This window comes from Bombina bombina, chromosome 11 (assembly GCF_027579735.1).
Source record: "Bombina bombina isolate aBomBom1 chromosome 11, aBomBom1.pri, whole genome shotgun sequence".
NCBI classification, from domain to species: Eukaryota; Metazoa; Chordata; class Amphibia; order Anura; family Bombinatoridae; genus Bombina; species Bombina bombina.
Window position 1 is genome coordinate 171,990,959 of NC_069509.1, and position 20,015 is coordinate 172,010,973.

Below are 20,015 nucleotides of genomic sequence, written 5' to 3' on the forward strand. Positions count from 1 at the left end.
GCTTAATCGTTTCAGGAGATCACTACCAATAATTAAACGATCAGTTGGCAGATCCACTATAATGACAGGGTGTCTTATGACCCTGTTCCCCAATTTAAATTTTAACCAGGCAGTACCGTAAACTTTTAGGGAGTCACCCCCAACACCTATTAGAGAACCGTCAAATTCTTTTATTTTAGGTTTGTGGGGTGTTAGCTCATTTAGCTGTGTGTAGTACCTGTGGGATAAGATAGTTGCCTGTGACCCAGTGTCAATTAATCCCCTGATAGGGTTGGAGACTGAATCTTGCAGCTCAACTAGTACATAATATCTTCCTGCAGTTTCTATCATTTCACACATAAAATTTGCATTCTTGTACATCTGTGGGCTTCGCCACGTTTTACCTGAATTCGCTGTGTCATTCGATGCAGAGGAACCTTCATACCTACCTGTTTCCTCTATGACAGGGTTGGTTGGATTCTTTTGTACTGCATCTGTGGAGATAAGGTTAGGAGAGAGCTGCAGAGGAAAAGTTTGGTTAATTTTTCCCGGCTGATGTCGCTCATTGTCACAGCTAATTTGTCCGTTTCCGGTCTGTGGGGAGATAACATGATTAGTATCATTGATATTTATTACTACATTTTGTATATCTCTCCCCTCCCCTTCAGGTGATACTGCAGTATTTATGACTGTGCCTGTGGTCCACTGCTGACCACTGGCTGTACCCCTAAAAAAATATTGTTCGGTTGCTGAGCCGTAGATTTTTGACTCATATTAGCGATTTGTTCGCTCAACCGATTTAATTGGGTAAACAGCATATCTACCTGATTGTACAAGTTACCTCTACCCCTGGGCCTATCTCTTGGTGCCCCATTGTACTGATTCCTGGACCATTGGGTTCCCTCAGAATCAGGGCCACTATTTCTATTCTGGCGTGGTTGCCCCTGGGGTTCAGCTTGTTCAGTATTAATATTTTGGGAAGCATTATATACCTGGGGTGTCTGGTTACCCTGAGAATATCTTCGCCGTCTATTGTATCTACCCTTGCGCGGATACCAATTATTTGGTGAGTATTCTCTTTGTGAGTAATTATTCACCTGATTATGTCCCCCACTTTGGTTATAGTCTCCCTGCGCCTCAACCTGTGTAGGGGGAGGGGCAGAATTAAACCTCTGTGGAGATGGCCTGTTTTGACTGGCCACCTCTGCATAAGTCCTCTTGTTAGACTCCAAATTGAGGGGGCTAGGTGACACCCTAGTTTCTGCCACAATTTTGGGTTTTGACTCCTTTTTAACCCCCTGCTCACTGGACTGCTGAATAGAGTATAACTTCGTACTCTCTTTGATCAGCCATTCCAATGAGCAGTCCTCATCAAAATCTCTAGCTAAGTTGATTTTGATGGGTGTAGGTAACGCTTCAAAAAATAAATTTACAAATTCTGAGCCATCAAATCTGGGATTATCTTCAGCCATACTGTACGCATTTTTCAATACAGAAAGGAATTCGACTGGACTCTGATTCGCACGACACTTTAAACCATATACCGCTATTTTCGCGGCAGTTTTAGTGCGATATTGCCCGAATTCTTTTCTGCATTGTTGTTTTACCCCATTCCAGGAATGAATATTCATATCCTTTAGTGAAGCAAAGAATTTGTGATGCTTACTGTCAAATACCCAAGGCAGAAATTCAATTTTCAATTTCTCACTTGTAACATTCATTATAGCTAACGCATTTTCAAAAGCCTGTAAATGATCAATTACAGATGTTGTTCCCTTATTGGAGAATATAGGTACTGCGCGTTGTACGAAGGTGATTATTTTATGGGAATCATAGACTTTATCAGACTTATTTTGGGATTCTCTGTTAGAGTTTCCCTCCCCCGCATCAGCTGCGCTACAGCTGTCCTCTGGATTTACATCCTGAGGGGATTGTCTATTTGGGAAATCTACTTCTGACCCGTTAGGGGTCATTTGTCTATGTTGTTCTATATATTTTCGTACCTCGTCCCTGACGCGTTCGCTAAAGGAGTTAGCATTATCTGTATTATTCTCATTGCTAATATAGGGGTTTTCATTATGGCGATATGACCTTTTTAAATCGCTTAATTCTCTCTGGCTTTGCGCAAGCTGTTTATTTAAATCTTGTATCTGCGCGATTAAGTCCATATTGTGCTTATCTAAGGTGGCTAGGTTTTGGGCAAATTCATCCATTTTATTTTTGGCTATTTTTAAACCCTCTTCGCGTCTGCGCGAGGAACGAATACTATTTTCTAGCTCCTGTATTTGCAATCGTTTGTCTGTGACACAAAACGACATTTCGTCAATTATGCATATTAGAAGGGGCCAAGATTTTAGTATTAGTTTTTCTCGCTTTTTGGGATCTTTGCATTGATTAATCATTAATAATTCCTGGAAGAATTCATTCTCTTCATTCCACATATTATTATTAACGGTAATATTTTTAGCCCTAGTTTCAAGCATATCCACAAAATCATTTAATTCACCAGCAATATTTAACTTCCCTTTAATGTAACTTAAGATATCTTTCTTAAGGACCTGACCTTTAGTAATGGGTATTGTAATGGGACCAATTTCATTGCTATGTATAGAATTAAATGAGTCACTTCTGGCTACAGACATTATTGTATTGGTTTAGTATTTATTTAAATAAAATGCTAATACAATTTTTGCCAATAAAAAGAGAGAAAAATTTTATATTTCAAAAAAAAAATATATTAATTAATTTTGAAATATGAAAAAAATTAATATTCCGAAATATGAAAAATTAATATTTTTGATTAACTTTGAAAATATGAAAAATTAATATTTTTGATTAATTTTGAAATATGAAAAATTAATATTTTTATTAATTTTTCAAAATTAATCTTTAATAATATTTCAAGATATTAATGTCAATCTCGAAATATGAAAATTAATATTTCAACTTTTCAAAAAAAAAAATTATATCTTCAAAATATTAATATCGAAATATGAATTATTTTTTTTTTTTTTTCTCTTTTATAATAATTTCTATTTACTTACAAATATATTATATCAATTATGATGGATATTATTAAATCTCAGCAGTGCCTCCAATTATTATGTCAGTATATTTATGAAAATCTTAGCAGTGCTATCCAAATAATATATATAAGTTTATGGCAGGGTTATAAACACAATACAAAGAAATAGAAACCCTAATTAACCATGCATCTACTAGACCATACAATTAATATAAATATCTGAATTCTTTTATTTAGTTAATATCCATAAACATATTGAACTATATTTGCAATAAAAGGAAACTAAATAAAAGTTTATATGCGTTAGAACCAACTCTTAAGATATGCTATTCTTCTTACAAAACCCAGAACAATATATCTTCACAATTCAGCCTTATTTATTTAACACAATGGGACTAAAAACCTTTAACATCCAAGCAATACAATTCTAAACAGTGTTTATAAAACAATAGGATAAAATATATATTCTGCTATTTAACTGCAATTTATCCTAATACAAAATTAACCGACAATATCAGAACTTGTATAGATGAGTTACTTAGCCAATTCAGACACAGATTTGAACAAAACCTAGGCTTATAACTACCAATTTAAAATACAATATACTTCACCAATTTTGAACCAATTCGTAGCGGTCTTTAGGTCATCTCATTTGAAAGAAGGTTTTTGCACAAATCAAGGATAAGTTTTAAGCTCCTTGCTGAAGTGAACTTTTTTTTTTTTCAGGTATATCGCAGCCAAAATCAGATCACTAATTTTCAACAAGTTACAGACAACTCTCCCTTGTGCATTCAACACTCCCATTATATAATCATTGATGACATCATGTGGGTGGCACTACGGGAGCTGACCTTCCCATTGGTTATCTGGGAAGTCTAAATCGGATTGGCCCTTGGAAATTTCATTTTTAACAGCCAGAAAGAACCTTCTGGCTGTAGTTCTCGCAACATAACACCAGGTGGCAGCATACAGTACAACATAGCAATACAATACAGCATTTCTGACATTTTTAAGCAAGTTAATTTTTTTTTTTATAAAATGGTTATTTAATCAGATCACACTCTCTGCATTAATCATATATAACCCCAATTACAGATGGTTAATATTAGGTTATTTTTTCTGATTATTCTGATACCAAATATGTTATATTATTAACATTTTATTATATTAAGGTAATTTAATACTGCTAATTAGTAGCTTAAAATGCATTACAATTTTATCGGTATCCTGGCATTTATATGTGAATAATAGCTTATTTTTAATTCAGTATTGTACTGTATTCCAAGTGAATCCTGTCTATGTAGATCTGAAATAAGAAAATAAATGTTAATAATCACTTCTCTTCAGGTCCATAAACACCTATTCATGTTTTTAAACACACAGAGGCTAAGTAAGATCTTTTATGTTTTCAAAACATATAAATATATATACACATATATACATATATATACACACATATATATATATATATATATATACACACATACATGCACATTCACTTCTATGTAGATTTGAGATTATCTGTCTGAAAAATATAAACAAAACAGAATTTATTACACATTTTTGACTGATTAAAACAGTTACCTCCCAAGCTTAGCAAATACCCATGTAATAATAATATAGAATTAGACAATTTCCCAAATTTCTATATTTAATACATTCTGGGGCATGTATTTAAACAGAGAGAGAAAAAAAAAAATGTTTATTTGCTGTCTGCTTACGTGACTTCCAGAGTCACATCTTAGCATTTGTCTGTGTTTTCCAAGGCCTTTATTGCTCCACATGGGGTCAATCCATGAGGAGTTGTAAGAGTCTTTAAAACAGCATATTTCCTGTTTAGCCAGCAGTGCAGATGTGTATTTGATTTTATTTGTGTCACCTTCCCCCAAGAGGGGTTTTTGCAGTAAGTCTTCAAATAGAGATTCAGTGAGATAGAACTGTTGTATCACACGTGTCAAATTCCAAAGGGGTCCTTGAACACATTCTTTTCTCACCTCACCAAATGTTCTGAGGTTATAAAATCTGCATATATAGTCAAATGAATAGGGTCACTGAGCTATTTCCTTTAGAAAAGAAATGTTTGTGTTTCAAAAAGGCTCTACTGATCGTCAATCCTGATAGACGTGTATTAGAAGCTGTGTTCAACAAACTCATGTTTAATTAATCCTGAGTTCTCATCTAACATATACAGTGTATAAAATATACATATATATATATATATATATATATGTACACATATGTAATATTCATCATAATATTCATATACTCTGACAGGTGCAGACTTAGGAAGTGTTTCCCCATAGGAAACAATGGGGCTGCGTTAGGAGCTGAACGCTGCTTTTTTGCAGGTGTTAGGTTTTTTTTCAGCTCAAACTGCCCCATTGTTTCCTATGGGGGAATCGTGCACAAGCACGTTTTTTAAGCTGGCCGCGTCCGTAAGCAACGCTGGTATTGAGAGTTGCAGTGGCGGTAAATTATGCTCTACGCTCCCTTTTTGGAGCCTAACGCAGCCCTTCAGAGAACTCTCAATACCAGCGTTATTTAAAAGGTGCGGGGGGGGAAAAAACACGCGTAGCTAACGCACCCCTTCTAACGCAAAACTCTAAATCTAGGTGTATGTGATTTGTCAGATACATTTTTAAAATATTTTGTAAACATTAACTTTTATTGAGTAATTAAGTATGTATAAATTTTCTGTGCTTTTTAGACTATCTTGGATATGCCTGCGTTGCATATATGAGATTGTTAATGTGTACCTGCAGTAGAATCTTTACAGGAGTATTTGGTTGCAATAATGTGATCTTAAGGTCACCAAACACAATCTTCTGGATGGGATCTTGTGTATGTGGAGATTTTTCTGCTCATGATGTCCCAGTGCTAGAATATTGTGGCTAATGATTTTGATTGTAACCAAAGATTGGGGTTAGGGACTGAGGTTATGGTTACAGCTAAAGTTTAAAGGCACACTGATCCCAAATTTTTTCTTTCGTGATTCAGATAGATCATGCAATTTTAAGCAACTTTCTAATTTACTCCTATTATCAAATTTTCTTCATTCTCTTGGTATCTTTATTTAAAAAGCTATAATGTATGTTTAGATGCCGGACCATTTTTGGTGAACAACCTGGGCTGTTCTTGCTGATTGGTTGATACATTCACCCACCAAAAAACAAGTGCTGTCCAGGGTCTGAACCAAAAAAATTGCTTAGATGCCTTCTTTTTCAAATAAAGATAGCAAAAGAACAAAGAAAATTTGATAATAGGAGTAAATTAGAAAGTTGCTTAAAATTGCATGCTCTATCTGAATCACGAAAGAAAAAAATTGGGTTCAGTGTCCCTTTAAGAATACCAAATGAACAAAGCAAAATTGATGATAAAAGTGAATTGCAAAGTTGTTTAAAATTGCATGCCCTATCTGAATCATGAAACTTTAATTTTGACTTGACTGTCCCTTTAAAGGGACAGTATACACTCATTTTCATATAACTGCATGTAATAGACACTACTATAAAGAATAAGATGCACAGATACTGATATAAAAATCCAGTATAAAATGGTTTTAAAACATACTTAGAAGCTTTCAGTTTAGCTCTGTTGAAAAGGCAGCTGGAAAGCCCACTGCAAGTGGGGAATAAGACACTCCCCCCCCCCCTTCTTTTGCATATGAAAAGACCCTTTACACAAACAGGAGTAAGCTGGAGAAGGTAGCTGACGGTATTCAAATAAAACTTTGGCGCTTGGTTAGGAGTCTGAAAATCAGAGCAATGTTATTTAAAAATAAGCAAAATTATACATTTAAAAAAAAAAAAAAACTTTATGGGCTATATAAATAGATCATCTACAAAACATTTATGCAAAGAAAAATGAGTGTATAATGTCCCTTTAATGTGATTTATTTTTTTTATACATTGTATGTGATTTCTTTTTTTATACATTTTATGTGTAATCATTGATATGTTCCAATTTCTAGGCATCAACACCATAAGTGCATTGAGAAATATTTCTGATGTTTTACAATCACTGTGGTTTCCTTTCCAGCATGCTTTTTATTTATTATTTTATATACAGGTTGTGGATGTGGGTATGTTTCGAGACACCCCCACCCCCTTAGAAATGATTTTATTTAGGGCAATCCAACACCATTTCTAACATGCCAGATATTTTACAGCCCCTCCAGCATAAATAAGATGAGGAAACCTTTTTACTCTGAGAGCAATAGAATAACAAATTGAAACTTGTTTTTATCAGGTAATGCTGGCTCTGGTGTACATAATATAATCATCAAAGAGATATGTATCCATTAGTTTGCATCAAGACTCTGTAAAATGTATATGTTGGAAATATCTGAACCCTTGAATGTCATCATTTTAGTTAAATGGTTTACTAATAAAGCACACAAAAGGCTGGGGGGGGGGTAACTAGGGGCTGAAGCCCCAAGTATTCCCCAGAAAAGTTTTAAGAGTCTTAAAGGGATAGTAAACGTTCAGAATAATGTTATATAATTCTGCACACAGTGCAAAATTCTATAACATTATTTTAGAGGTAACTTCAAAAATTTAAAATATTTGCTGATTTTGTAGTGTAACGTTGGACTCCGCTCCAGGATCTACTGAGAGGGTCTTGGATATCCAAATCGCTTTGCGGGCTTGCTGGCTAGTCACAGCACACCAGGTCGCGCTATTGGACTAAACGTAGCTCGCTCCCGCTACTAGACCAGAGCGGGAGCGAGCTACATTTAGTCCAATAGCGCGACCGGGCGTGTTGTGACTAGTCAGCAAGCCCGCCAAGTGCTTTGGATATCCAAGACCCGCTCAATAGATCCTGGAGCGGAGTCCAACGTAACACTACAAAATCAGCAAATACTTTTAATTGTTTAAATTACCGCTAAAATAATGTTATATAATTCTGCAATTATTCTGAATATTTACTGTCCCTTTAAGAGATTTACTGGACACAATTAAATTATGTTAGTTTAGTTTGGTTTCTCCACAAAAAGCCACTCCACAGTTTTGTCAAATACTGATCTCAAGTTAGGGCTGCACATGTGATAATGCAGGCAGTACCCTATATGAGGAATTGCATGATACATAACTGCCATTGGTATGTGGGATTGCAACTGAGCTAAGCATATGGAATTGTATACAATTACCTAACGTGAGGTGGAAAATAATCAAATAAGGTACAAATGAGGGTGATCTCTAGTTAGGAGGCATTGAGCTGGGCTCCAACCCCAGTATTTTATTTTAAAACCTAGCAATGGCCCTGGAATTTAGACTCATCATTTGTGTGTGTGTATATATATATATATATATATGTTGCGGGTAAAGTCAGATATTGGGTAATCCTAGGATTACCCAGGTAATACGGACATTACCCAAGCGGCTGTGGGTAGAGCCTGATGTATGATCATAAATCCCCTCAGAGTGTGGAGTCACTGCATCAAACATATATAGCATGCACTGCAATTGCCCCTTCTTCACTATCTTTTTTGTCTCTACCTGGGGGGTTCAAGGGGGGCAAAGCTCCCCTTGTAAACCTCATTCCCCAAGGTTCACTTTGGGTGGATGCCAGAGGATTGGCCGGGCGGGCGCCTTCCTTGAACCCCCCAGGCAAACGCAAAATAGTGTAGATGGGGGAATTACTGTAAATCAGGCTTTACCCACAGCCGCTTAGGTAATGTCCATTTTACCCGGGTGATCCTAGGATTACCCGGATTTCTTACTTTACCCGTAATATATATAGTTTGATAAATCTACTGATTATTTCCATGCCTAATGCTTATAATGAACAATATTGCATCTATTATTAAAGGACCAGTCAACACATTAGATTTGCATAATCAACAAATGCAAGATAACAAGACAATACAATAGCACTTAGTCTGAACTTCAAATGAGTAGTAGATTTTTTTATAACAAATTTCAAAGTTATGTATATTTCCACTCCCCTTGTACCATGTGATGGCAATCAGCCAATCACAAATGCATATACGTATAGTCTGTGAATTCTTGCACATGCTCAGTAGGATCTGGTGACTCAAAAATTGTAAATATAAAAGACTGTGCACATTTTTTTTAATGGAAGTAAATTGGAAAGTTGTTCAAAATTACATGCTGTATCTGAATCATGAAAATTTAATTTAACCTGAGTGTCCCTTTAAATTTATTTTTTGTTTAAATATTATCTTAAAGCAAAGATTTAGTTTCTACCACAAATGCACAAAACTTGAGACATAAGTAAATAAAAGCTCCTTTTTCTCATGGTTTGAAAACACCTAAATCTTACAGCAAAACACCTACTTCTGTGGATTATGGCTGTATAGTCTCAGCTGGTTGTTTGCCAGCTGGTTTCCAGTAGTATGTAGAGCACCATGTATATTTGTTTACACTATTTGCATTTCAGGACCTGCCAGTGAAAGAAAAAAAAAAGATCTATTTCCCCAATTATGAAAATAAGATGGATAACAAATGTATAACTCTACTGGGTAAACAAATGTATTGCTCTCTAGAGTACTACATAATGCAAAGTGCTTTTATTATTCTGCAGGTTTTCTTGCCATTTACCTCTTCAAATTCATTTTTTTCTTCTCAAATCTTATTTTTTTAGTGTTGTTTCTTTAAAAAAAACACATAATTTTACAGCTAGCCGTTTCTAATATTTTTTTCACATTGAAATAAATAGGTTGAAAGTAACTGGTAAAATTTGGAGATGTTCGCATATTGTTTCATAAGACATTATCAGCATAAATGTGTTATAGTCCTGCAGTCTTGCACAATACTTATTAGGAATTCACCTTATTTTAGTGTTGTATGTTCATTTCCAGGAGAAGCATCTTGCTATGTTTTTTTTTTACATAAGACTCTTTCTAATATTTTGTTTTTATTTATAGTTTTGCATTAATGTAAACAAGCAATAATATTTTGACATTTTTATCTCAAGGAATGCACAGACCCAATGACATCACCACACTCACCTTGACTTACTTGCCCCACCTTTTTCCCCAAAGTCTTATTGCTATTGGGCTAAGGAGCAGCAGACTGAGCTTCCTATTGGTTCCGAAGCTTGCCAATCGGGAGACAAACCGTTGCTCCCGCCTTAGCTCAGAGGATGTCACTCAACATGGCGGCCGGTGTATGGTGAGGCTGCCTAGGAGACTGCGGCGGTGTTTTGTGGCCCGGTTACCGAATCGCTATGAGCAAGCCGAGGATTATGCTGGCAGGGAGGTTCCGGAGGAGGCTGTGGCGGGCGCTGTGTGACGGCGGAGGGCAGCTGTGACGAGACGTGTCGGTGTTCGTGTTTATATACATTACAGCTATTTCCCCCCCACCGAGAATTCTGAGGCACCGCCGTATTACTGGGCCGGCAACCCCCTCACAGACCTCGGCCTAACCTAGTCATGAGGCGATACGGCCTGCTTCCCTGGGTGCTGGTTCTGCTGTCATTATGGGGAGGACAAGCGGCACCACTTCCTGAAACAGGTGCAGGTGAGATGGCTTGTGGCACCTTACTGGGCACTACCCTATGTGTATATTGGCCGAAGTAGTAATTATGTTATATAAGTTATAAGTCCATTTTATTACAGCTGTTAGAGATGTATATGAAGCACTAACACCTTACTGTACCCTGTAGGACTTGACATCCTAAAAGCCTGAGGGCTGCTAATTGTTTACCTTATTCTGCCTGTATGTGTATACAACATTTTCCTTAAGACTCGTGAGTTTGATATAATGGATCTGATGTATGTACATAATAGAAGGGGGATATGTGGGATATATATATATATATATATATATATATATGAGAGAGATATAGAGATAGAGAGAGATATATTTATTTTATATATATTTCCAGGTCGCAGCCCCTACATCAGAATATATATATATATATATATATATATATAATATGGTCGGCACTCACACCTTAGTTCATACCTCAACTCATCCATAGTGCATAGCTGTAAATGTATAACTGGCACAATAAAAAAAAAAAAAAAAAGCATTCAAATAAAATCAGACATATCTCGCCCTTTCATCAAAACCAGGCAGAGGTGAGTTGTCCCTAAATGTTATATGCTTATGTTATAAGCTGTTCTCTTGTATGTGGAACACAAACAAATCTAAAACATGAGAACCAGAAAGTGAGCTATATATAATCTGTAGATATTTAAAAATAGTTTTAGGAATTGTCAACATTTTCTCTGCACTCCTGTGTGCAAGAAACAAAATAGAGATGACAGGACCGATAAGCTTCAGTCTGTTGCATCTTGAGTCCAAATGCTGTGGTTTGCAAATTGAGCTCCTTGTTCCTGAATAAATTCAAATATAAGTCTATCGATTTTAAAATAGAATTTAAAGTGGATGTAAAGTCAATGCTATCGCACAATCTCAATTTGTTTATCAATCAAAATTAAGTTAAGTTTAATTCATCGTTTTTAAAAAAAGTATAATTGTATCGATCTATATACTTATTTACTATGAATCGTCTTGCTCGCTTCCTCCGCCCGCCATTTTGGACCGCGTTTATAACGTTGATTGACACTGTAGTCTACTAATGATCAATCATACCCCGTGGCAACCATCCCCTTTTTGGAGACATCACTATTTCTTTATGCACATGCGTCATTCTTTATTCGCATGCGTAAAAGGACTGCTGTTTGATTTAGAAGCGCTCCGCGTACACGATTTAAGCATGCGCATAAAAAAGCAGCAGTCATTTGCTTCCTGGATTCACGGTGAATAGCAAAGCAAGTAGTAAGTATCTATCCTCCTAAAACTGAGACAAATTGTAATGATAGATACTTTTCAAAGAAAAAGCACTGTGCAAGTGAAAGACCTATTATATAAATATAATCTATATATCACAATTTAATAATGCATGCGCAAATTAGGCACTGAAAGTTAAACGCATGCGAAAAAAAACTAGTGATGCACCGAAATGGAAATTCTGGACCGAATCCGAAAATCCGGGATGCACTTGGCCGAAAACCGAAACTGATACCGAAAATATATTTTTTCAAATTATTTTTTTTTTTTTAGTTTTGTTTTTTTTGCATAATTAGAGCCAATAAAAAAGCCCACACTTTTATTGAAAGTAACACTAAAATTGGACAAAAATATCTTAAAAAAATAATATGCTACATAATAATTTTACCAAGAAAAAAAGAGGCAAAAAATGCCATTTTCAAACAAAATGTTTCTGCGGCCAAAATTTTGGTGCATCCCTACTTAAAACAATTATAAATATCAATATACTGTATTATTCTTCATTTAGTTCTATGTAACATAATCATATTTAAAAGTTTTTTTTACCAATTATCCAAATAAAGTATAATCCTAGAAAACTAATTATATGCAGAACAGTAAGTGAAGTAATAAACTTAAACAGCAGCTCTAGGCTAGCATCAAATTTGAAATATGCTACAAAATAATTTTACCGAAACTAACAGGCAAGAAAACCGAAATAGCCAAAAATTCAATTTTCGGCCGAAACTTTCTGCGGCCGAAATTTCGGTGCATCCCTAAAAAAAAAACACATTGTGAACGAGCTTTTCAAATACGTCATAGAGCAGGTGGGACCGCTCTATACGTTATGCGGAAGAATTAAAGGAAGAAATGGATGGGAGGAGCTAAAAGCGAAAACGGAGATAAGTTTGCATTGAAAATGTGATATTTTGCTTTTTTTGAAAAAAAAATATCGCGTTTTGACTAGTACACTGATTATGAATTAATATTGATTCCTAAAAACGGGAAAATTTACATTCACTTTAAATAGTTGTACATACGTTGATATGGGCCACCTGTTTGTGTTTGTAAAGCTATACATACCTTACTACTTATACTATGAGTTGGTTTGCTACTTATGATAAATGTTCTGTAATGAGTTTCAGGGGTTGATCTGGTGGTTTTTTTTTTTTTTTTTCATTTTAACTGGTGTAAATATTAAATTTAATTTAGCTTTTGACGTGTGTGTGTTGTTAACCTTGTCAATGACTTTTGATACCAAAGTGTACATGTTACTCAGTGAATCAGACTCAACAGTAAGACGGCTAAACCATAATACCTGCACAGGACAAGACTTAACTTTAGTAACCCAAAAAACAGAAACAAGATATTAGCACCTATATATAGGTTTTTGTTTTTTACCTAGAAATTGAATGGAATTTAAAGTCAATACATTTCATAGTTTATCTACTTCCTGGTTTTTGCTTCTCCTTTATCTGTGGTTGGCTAGTTATAAAAAGGTTGGACTGACAAGGAAATGATTCACTTTAATTGTTTATCAGTTATAGCACTGAAGTATTGCATGAAACTGACTGAAATGTAAAACAAGAATTTCTTGTTATACGCTGTTTTTTTGGCAGGTTTTATACATGCCAGTGGTTATATATTATGGATACTTGGAACAACAATACATACATTGGCAGAGTAATAATGATAATAAAGTTATTAAGCAGCAAAAATGTACTGTTATAAAGTGGAAATACAGCAAGATGATATATTTATTATCACTTTTTCAGAATATTCAAATGTCAATACTTAGATGAAGACAGATCAGAGCATACAATCGATGAGTGACCAGTGTCAGAGTTCGGCACATTTGCTGCCTTGAAAAGACAAATTTAGAGTGATTAGTAAGACTGGGCTTGACACATACCTGGGACTATAGACATAGGTCCTAAAGTTCTGCTTTTGGTTTCTAGATTGTATGTATGATTATTTTACATATTAATATAAAAAAACCTTGGATGACTTTTAAAACTGTGTCTGGCCTTCGCAAAATTGAATGAGGGTCACAGGCATGAATACAGAACTGGAGAGGTCTGGTACGTGTAGGTGAGAAGATCTTATGACACAACAGGCTAGACCTACATCTGTGTAACTGAATTTTGAAATGACAGTTGGGAGCTTAGAGGTGTTGTCTTAAAGGGACAGACTAGTCAAAATTAAAGTTTCATGGTTCAGATAGGGTATGCAATTTGAAACTTTCCAGTTTACTTTGATCATCACATTTGCTTTGTTTTCTTTGTCAAAAGAAAGCTAAGCCTTGGTAGGCTCATATGCTAATTTCTAAGCACTTGAAGGGCACCTCTTATTTCAGTGCATTGTTTTTCACAACTAGACAGCGCTTGTTCATGTGTACCATATAGATAGCATTGTGCTCACTTCTGTGGAGTTATTTATGAGTCTGCACTAATTGGCTAAAATGCAAGTCTGTCAAAAGAACTGAGATACGGTGGCAGTCTTAGAGGCAAGGTAATTACAAAGGTAAAAAAGTACATTAATAGAACGGTGTTGGTTATGTGAAACTGGGCAATGTGTAATAAAGTGATTATCTTTTAAAACAATAAACATTTTCAAGTAGACTGTCCCTTTTAAGGTGAGGAGTAACATTAATGCATATCTAGATGACTGTGAAAGCTAGTGCATGGTTTTGCAAAATGTTTAAATTGGAATGCAGAGGAGAAAGTGGTTAGATGTCATTAGAATGTTGCAGGATTCTGTTCTTTAGATGTGTGAATCTTTTGTATTGCTTGAATTTAGCATTCTGTATTATGTTGACAGAATGTGATATTTTTGTGGATTAAAGGAGAATGTTGTCAATATATCCATCCTATTTGATAATTGTGGTGTTTTCAGCAATTGGGGAGATAACAGGTGCAATAGAGGGATTGGTGAGGGGACAATAATTCAGTATGCTGTCCAGGAGGGGACGGCGTAAAGTTTAGTTAGTAATACAAGACGGTAGGGATGCACCGATACCGAAACTAGTATCGGTACCGATACCAAGTATTTGCATGAGTACTCGTGCAAATGCACCGATACTTAAACCGATACCTCCACTTCCTACCCATATGCTATCTTGTGGCGTTTTTTCAAACTGCATGTTCCCATTTCATTTTAAACTGGAGTGGAGACTAAACTAAAAATTGTTTACTACTGTTCTGCCAATACAAATTGCTGTTATTTGTATTATTGTAGGAGAGATCACTGTACCTCGTTCAGACAAACCCCTGAAGTACTGGGCAGTTAATAAACAGATTTCCAGCTCTGGCTAAAATGGCCCAAAAATATCTTTCTGCCTCATGCAGTATGGTGGAAAGTGAAAGACTCGGACCTCCATACAAATGTCAGATTGATGTTATATAACAGCCCTACAACCCAATTGCATCACCCCTTTAAATGTAATATTTTATTGTAATATTTTTTATTTATAAACATGTTCAGTGAACTTTTTTTATTATTTCATAATGTCTTCTGAATTACAGCCCTTTATAATTATAAAGAAGGAATCTTAAATAATTAGTCTGTATTGTGCTTGGTAAACTGTCACATGACATTAAAAAAAAAAAAGTATCAGTAATTGGTATCGGCGAGTATTTGAAAACAAGTATCGGTACTTGTACTCGGTCATAAAAAATGGTATTGGTGCAACCCTACAAGACGGAATATTTGAAGTGATGTTATGAAAGAAAAAAGTATAGATTAAAGTATATACTGAAAGTCTGAATGTGTGCTTAGGGACCTAAATAAATTATATTCAGTGGGACTAACAGCAGTCTCGGGATATCAGATGACAAAGAAAGAAGATGGTACTAAAGAAGGAACAATTTGTTTTTGTGTACGTTGGTAGAACCATAAGGAGGCAGTGCCATAAAGACCTGTAGAGAGGATGATGACTAAAAGCAGAGGGTGATCAGTTTTATGAAAATCTACTAAAAGTGTCACCCAGAAGGTAATAGAATTTGATCATTTTTCTTGTCATTTTTATTAGTCAAAAGGGCCAGAATACCTTTTGCATGTTCCTGTATCAGTAGAACAGGAGCAGGCTGCATTTTTTATTAAAATATTAAAGGGATACTAAACCCACTTTTTTTTATTTTTTTTCAAGATTCATATAGGGCATGCAATTTTCTAATTTACTAATTTTTTAATTTTTCTTTGTTCTCTTGCTATCTTTATTTTAAAAAGCAGGAATGTAAAGCTTAGGAGCCAGCCCATTTTAGGTTCAGCAGTGGCAGAACATGCTGTGATCTGAGATGTTATCACAGAAAATGCAGTATGTCTGCAGAAAGAATGGGACACATGCAGGAACTGTTGGCTCTTTCGCCTTGCAGCGCTGCTCCGCATCAGGCTGTTCCATTCAAACAGCACTGTGGTCTGGCTGCACTGTGTAAGTTTTCTTTAACACAGGCATCAAGGACAACGTGCTGTTTGAAGAGAACAGTCAAATGTGGAGCAGCGCTGCAAAGCAGCTGTGCATTTATTGTTGACTGGCTCTCAGGGATTTTTTCAAGAGATATTTTAAGAACTTCACAAAATGTATTTTCTTCTTTGAAGCTAATTTGCAATGCCATTTTCAACTGCTGCACTGTAAAACTTAAAAAATTGCTTTGTTCTCCAGTTAATCAACACATTGCAATATTGAACTGGTGTTGTACTGTAACCGACTTTAGTGTAACATTTTTATTTCAAAATGATCGTCTGAAAAGTTTTTTACTAAAAAAATCTCATCGCAGAAAGTAGAAAAGTTCTCTCTGGGCCCAGAACCCTGTATAGCAGTTGCTTATTGGTGGCTACATTTAGCCACATATAAGCAAGCATAACCCAGGTTCTGAACCAAAAATGGGCTGTTTCCTAAGCGTTGCATTTCTGCTTTTTAAATAAAGATACCAAGAGAATGAAGAAAAATTGATAATAGGAGTAAATTAGAAAATTGCTTAAAATTGCTGCTCTATCTGAATCATGAATGAAATAAATTGGATTTAGTGTCCCTTTAAGGTTATCATTGATAGAGAAACTTTGGCTAAATAAGAATGTTATTACCATTGCTATGTTTTTGATTCCTCTCTCTGTTTGCCCTGTCCATAAGATGGTTTTTGTCTGGCCTTGCATATCACTTGCAAATTATATCTTCTTAATGTCAGTGCTTGACAAGCCACAGGGTGGCATAGCTTATAGGATTTTATTTTTGGCTTCTAATGTTTTTAATTCTGTATTTTGTCAAATTTGTCAGCCTGTAACTGAGTTACACTTGGGCAATTGTTTTTAGAAAGTTAATAGCAAAGTAAAATGCTAATCTCCTTTGTTTTGTTTCTTTAAGTAAAATAGTGGTGTTCATGTAATTGGTTTTTGAAATGACTTCCATCAAATATTTAGTTATCACTCAGTTTTGCAGAGATTAAAACCTTTCATGGTTATTCCTTTATTACAGTGTGCAAGAAAAATACTGGCATTGTATTAAAAATGTCTGCTTTGCTTTCTAGTTAAAAGTACATGATGCGTTAAAAAAAAAAAAAAAAAAAAAGACAATTTGATAATAGGAGTAAATTAAAAAGTTGCTTAAAATTGCATGCTCTATCTGAATCACAAAAGAGAAAATTTGGGTTCAGTGTCCCTTTAAGTCAAAATTTAAACTTTAATGATTTATTCAGAATATGCCATTTAAAACTACTTTCCAATTTACTTCTATTCTCAAATTAGCTTGGTTTACTTGGTGCATTATTTAATAGGCCATGCCGCTTATTTTCAAGCAGGTTCACTTTTTTTTTTAATCTGCATTTTTTTTTTTTTTTTTCTTCAAGCATATTAAAGAAATGCAGTAAAAAAAGGCATAATATAACTGCAAATGGCAGCAAGTTTTCAGCAGTATTGGTAAAATCAGTGTTTTCAAGCAGTTCTCAAATTCTTAAAGGGACACTGAACCCAAATTTTTTCTTTCATGATTCAGATAGAGCATGCAATTTTAAGCAACTTTCTAATTTACTTCTATTATCAAATTTTCTTCATTCTCTTGCTATCTTTATTTGAAAAAGAAGGCATCTAAGCTAAGGAGCCAGCAAATGTTTGGTTCAGACCTATGGACAGCACTTGTTAATTGGTGCTGTCTAATCAGCAAGGACAACCCAGTTTGTTCACCAAAAATGGTCCGGCATCTAAACTTACATTCTTGCTTTTCAAATAAACATACTAAGAGAATAAAGAAAATTTGATAATAGGAGTAAATTAGAAAGTTGCTTAAAATTGCATGCTCTATCTGAATCGCGAAAGAGAATTTTTGGGTTCAGTGTCCCTTTAAGGATGGAGGCAATTGTCCAAGTTCTGAACATAAACAAAACCTAGAATTTGGTCTATATGCTTGCTGAACCATCATTTGCATCTTTCATATTAAGTGCACTCACACACTAACTATATATATATATATATATATATATATATATATATATATATATATATATATATATATATATATATATATATATATATATATATATATATATATATATATATATACCTCTACCCTCTACCCTCTACCCTCTACCCTCTACCCTCTACCCTCTACCCTCTACCCTCTACCCTCTACCCTCTACCCTCTACCCTCTACCCTCTACCCTCTACCCTCTAATCGGACAGGATACTCAAATTTTTTTTTTTATACATCATTGTAAATAACATATTTAAGCAATTTTTCTTTTGCTTACCTGCATATTCCAGTTTAATACATTTCTGCCAAGCCCCTTCTTGATCCTTGTTATACCGCTGTATTGATGCATTCTACCTGGGTAGAACAGTAATAGCGGGCCGCATGCGTATTCCTTGTTCTGACCTGCACATGCGCAAATTACATCCCTCTTTTTCGTTGTCTGCTGGTTGTCTGATTTGGAGCAGCTAACAGAGCTGCAGCATCTGACGTAAGTATTGCCTTTTTGACCCATTTTTACCAAGTAAAAAAGTGAGAACCAGATGTCCCCTGTGTTTAATCTAAGCAGGTTAAGTATTACAGGGGCAGGGGGCCCAAAGAAGTTAGGACATTCCATGCTGTCCTTGTGTCATTAAGGCAGTGTTTTCAGGACGGCATGGAACGTCCTAACGTCTAGAGCTTAAACAAAACCAGCAGAGAAGATAGGGTGTTTTTATATTTAAGGCATATTCACAGGCAGGGTTCTCAACCGAAAATGTTGCCAGCTGGGTGGCATTATGAAGTAGTTATGTGAGTGCACTGTACTTTGCAATATTACATTTTCTGTTATTTATAAATGTTACTTAAAGGGACATTAAACTGCTGGTTACAACTCACTGTTGGATTTCATCTTGTTCCTGCAGCCACATACTGAAGCTCCGGTATTCTCACCGCCTGTAACAGATCAGTAAATATTTTTTTTTTTTTTACAGCTCGTATAATGTGCTTTAGGTTAGGGTGGATGATGCAAAGCAGGAAATGTACATTTTTGCAGTGGCTGTATTGCTCTATAGTATTGCTTTGCTGCTCTCTTAAATATATTTAGTGTAATTTATCATGCACATTATACAGTTGTAAAAAAGTAGACAGCACTGATCTGTGAGTGGGACCTGCTACTGTCAGGCTGTGAAAATACTTGATCTCCAAGATGGCAGCCCCCAGTACAAAGGATGAGCTTCAGAATCTGGCACCTTTAAGCTATTGCAAAAGGTGAACTGATCTATAAAGGGCTGCAATAACATGGTGAGTGGTTACAATTCTTTTCTAGTTGTGCACAGCAGTTTAATATCCCTTTTTTAAACTGTCCAAAGCACAAATTACTTGCATAATTTAACATTGATAATTTGTGCAACAGATATTGAAACATTTTATTATTAGCTAGTTACAGCTTAATATTGGCCTGAGCTGCATATATCAGCCTGGACCACTTTACTTTTTCAGGCAGATTTTGAGGCAAGTTGGCTAACTTACTTGATTTTGAGTAAGGGTTTTGGTATCCTTTGTTGAAGAATAAAGCTAGGTAGGCTTTTATGAACTTAGGAGTGTGCACATGTCTTTAGCATACTAAGGGAGCAGTGTGTGTGACTATGTATAAAACGTGTTAGCAATCACTTGCCAGATGGCTACAGACTTGTGCTAGCTCCTGAGCTCACCTATGATGCCACAAAAGTATTATTTTAACAAAGGCAATAATACTTTACCCATCACAGTCGGGGTCTATATGTGAAGGAGGCTCAAATAAGTTTTGGATGTCTGAGTTTGTCGTCCCGGTCCT

The 20,015-nt window shown here is 35.4% G+C and overlaps 1 protein-coding gene across 1 annotated transcript in view; it reads left to right on the forward strand.

Moving 5' to 3' along the window:
• Window positions 1-10,106: 10,106 nt before the first annotated feature.
• Window positions 10,107-20,015, forward strand: part of LMTK2 (lemur tyrosine kinase 2) — a gene marked incomplete at its 3' end in the record, with an annotated part of 424,271 nt that continues 414,362 nt past the window's right edge. The window contains 1 exon segment of the mRNA XM_053694835.1: window positions 10,107-10,488. Within this exon segment, the coding sequence (XP_053550810.1) occupies window positions 10,401-10,488 (88 nt within the window).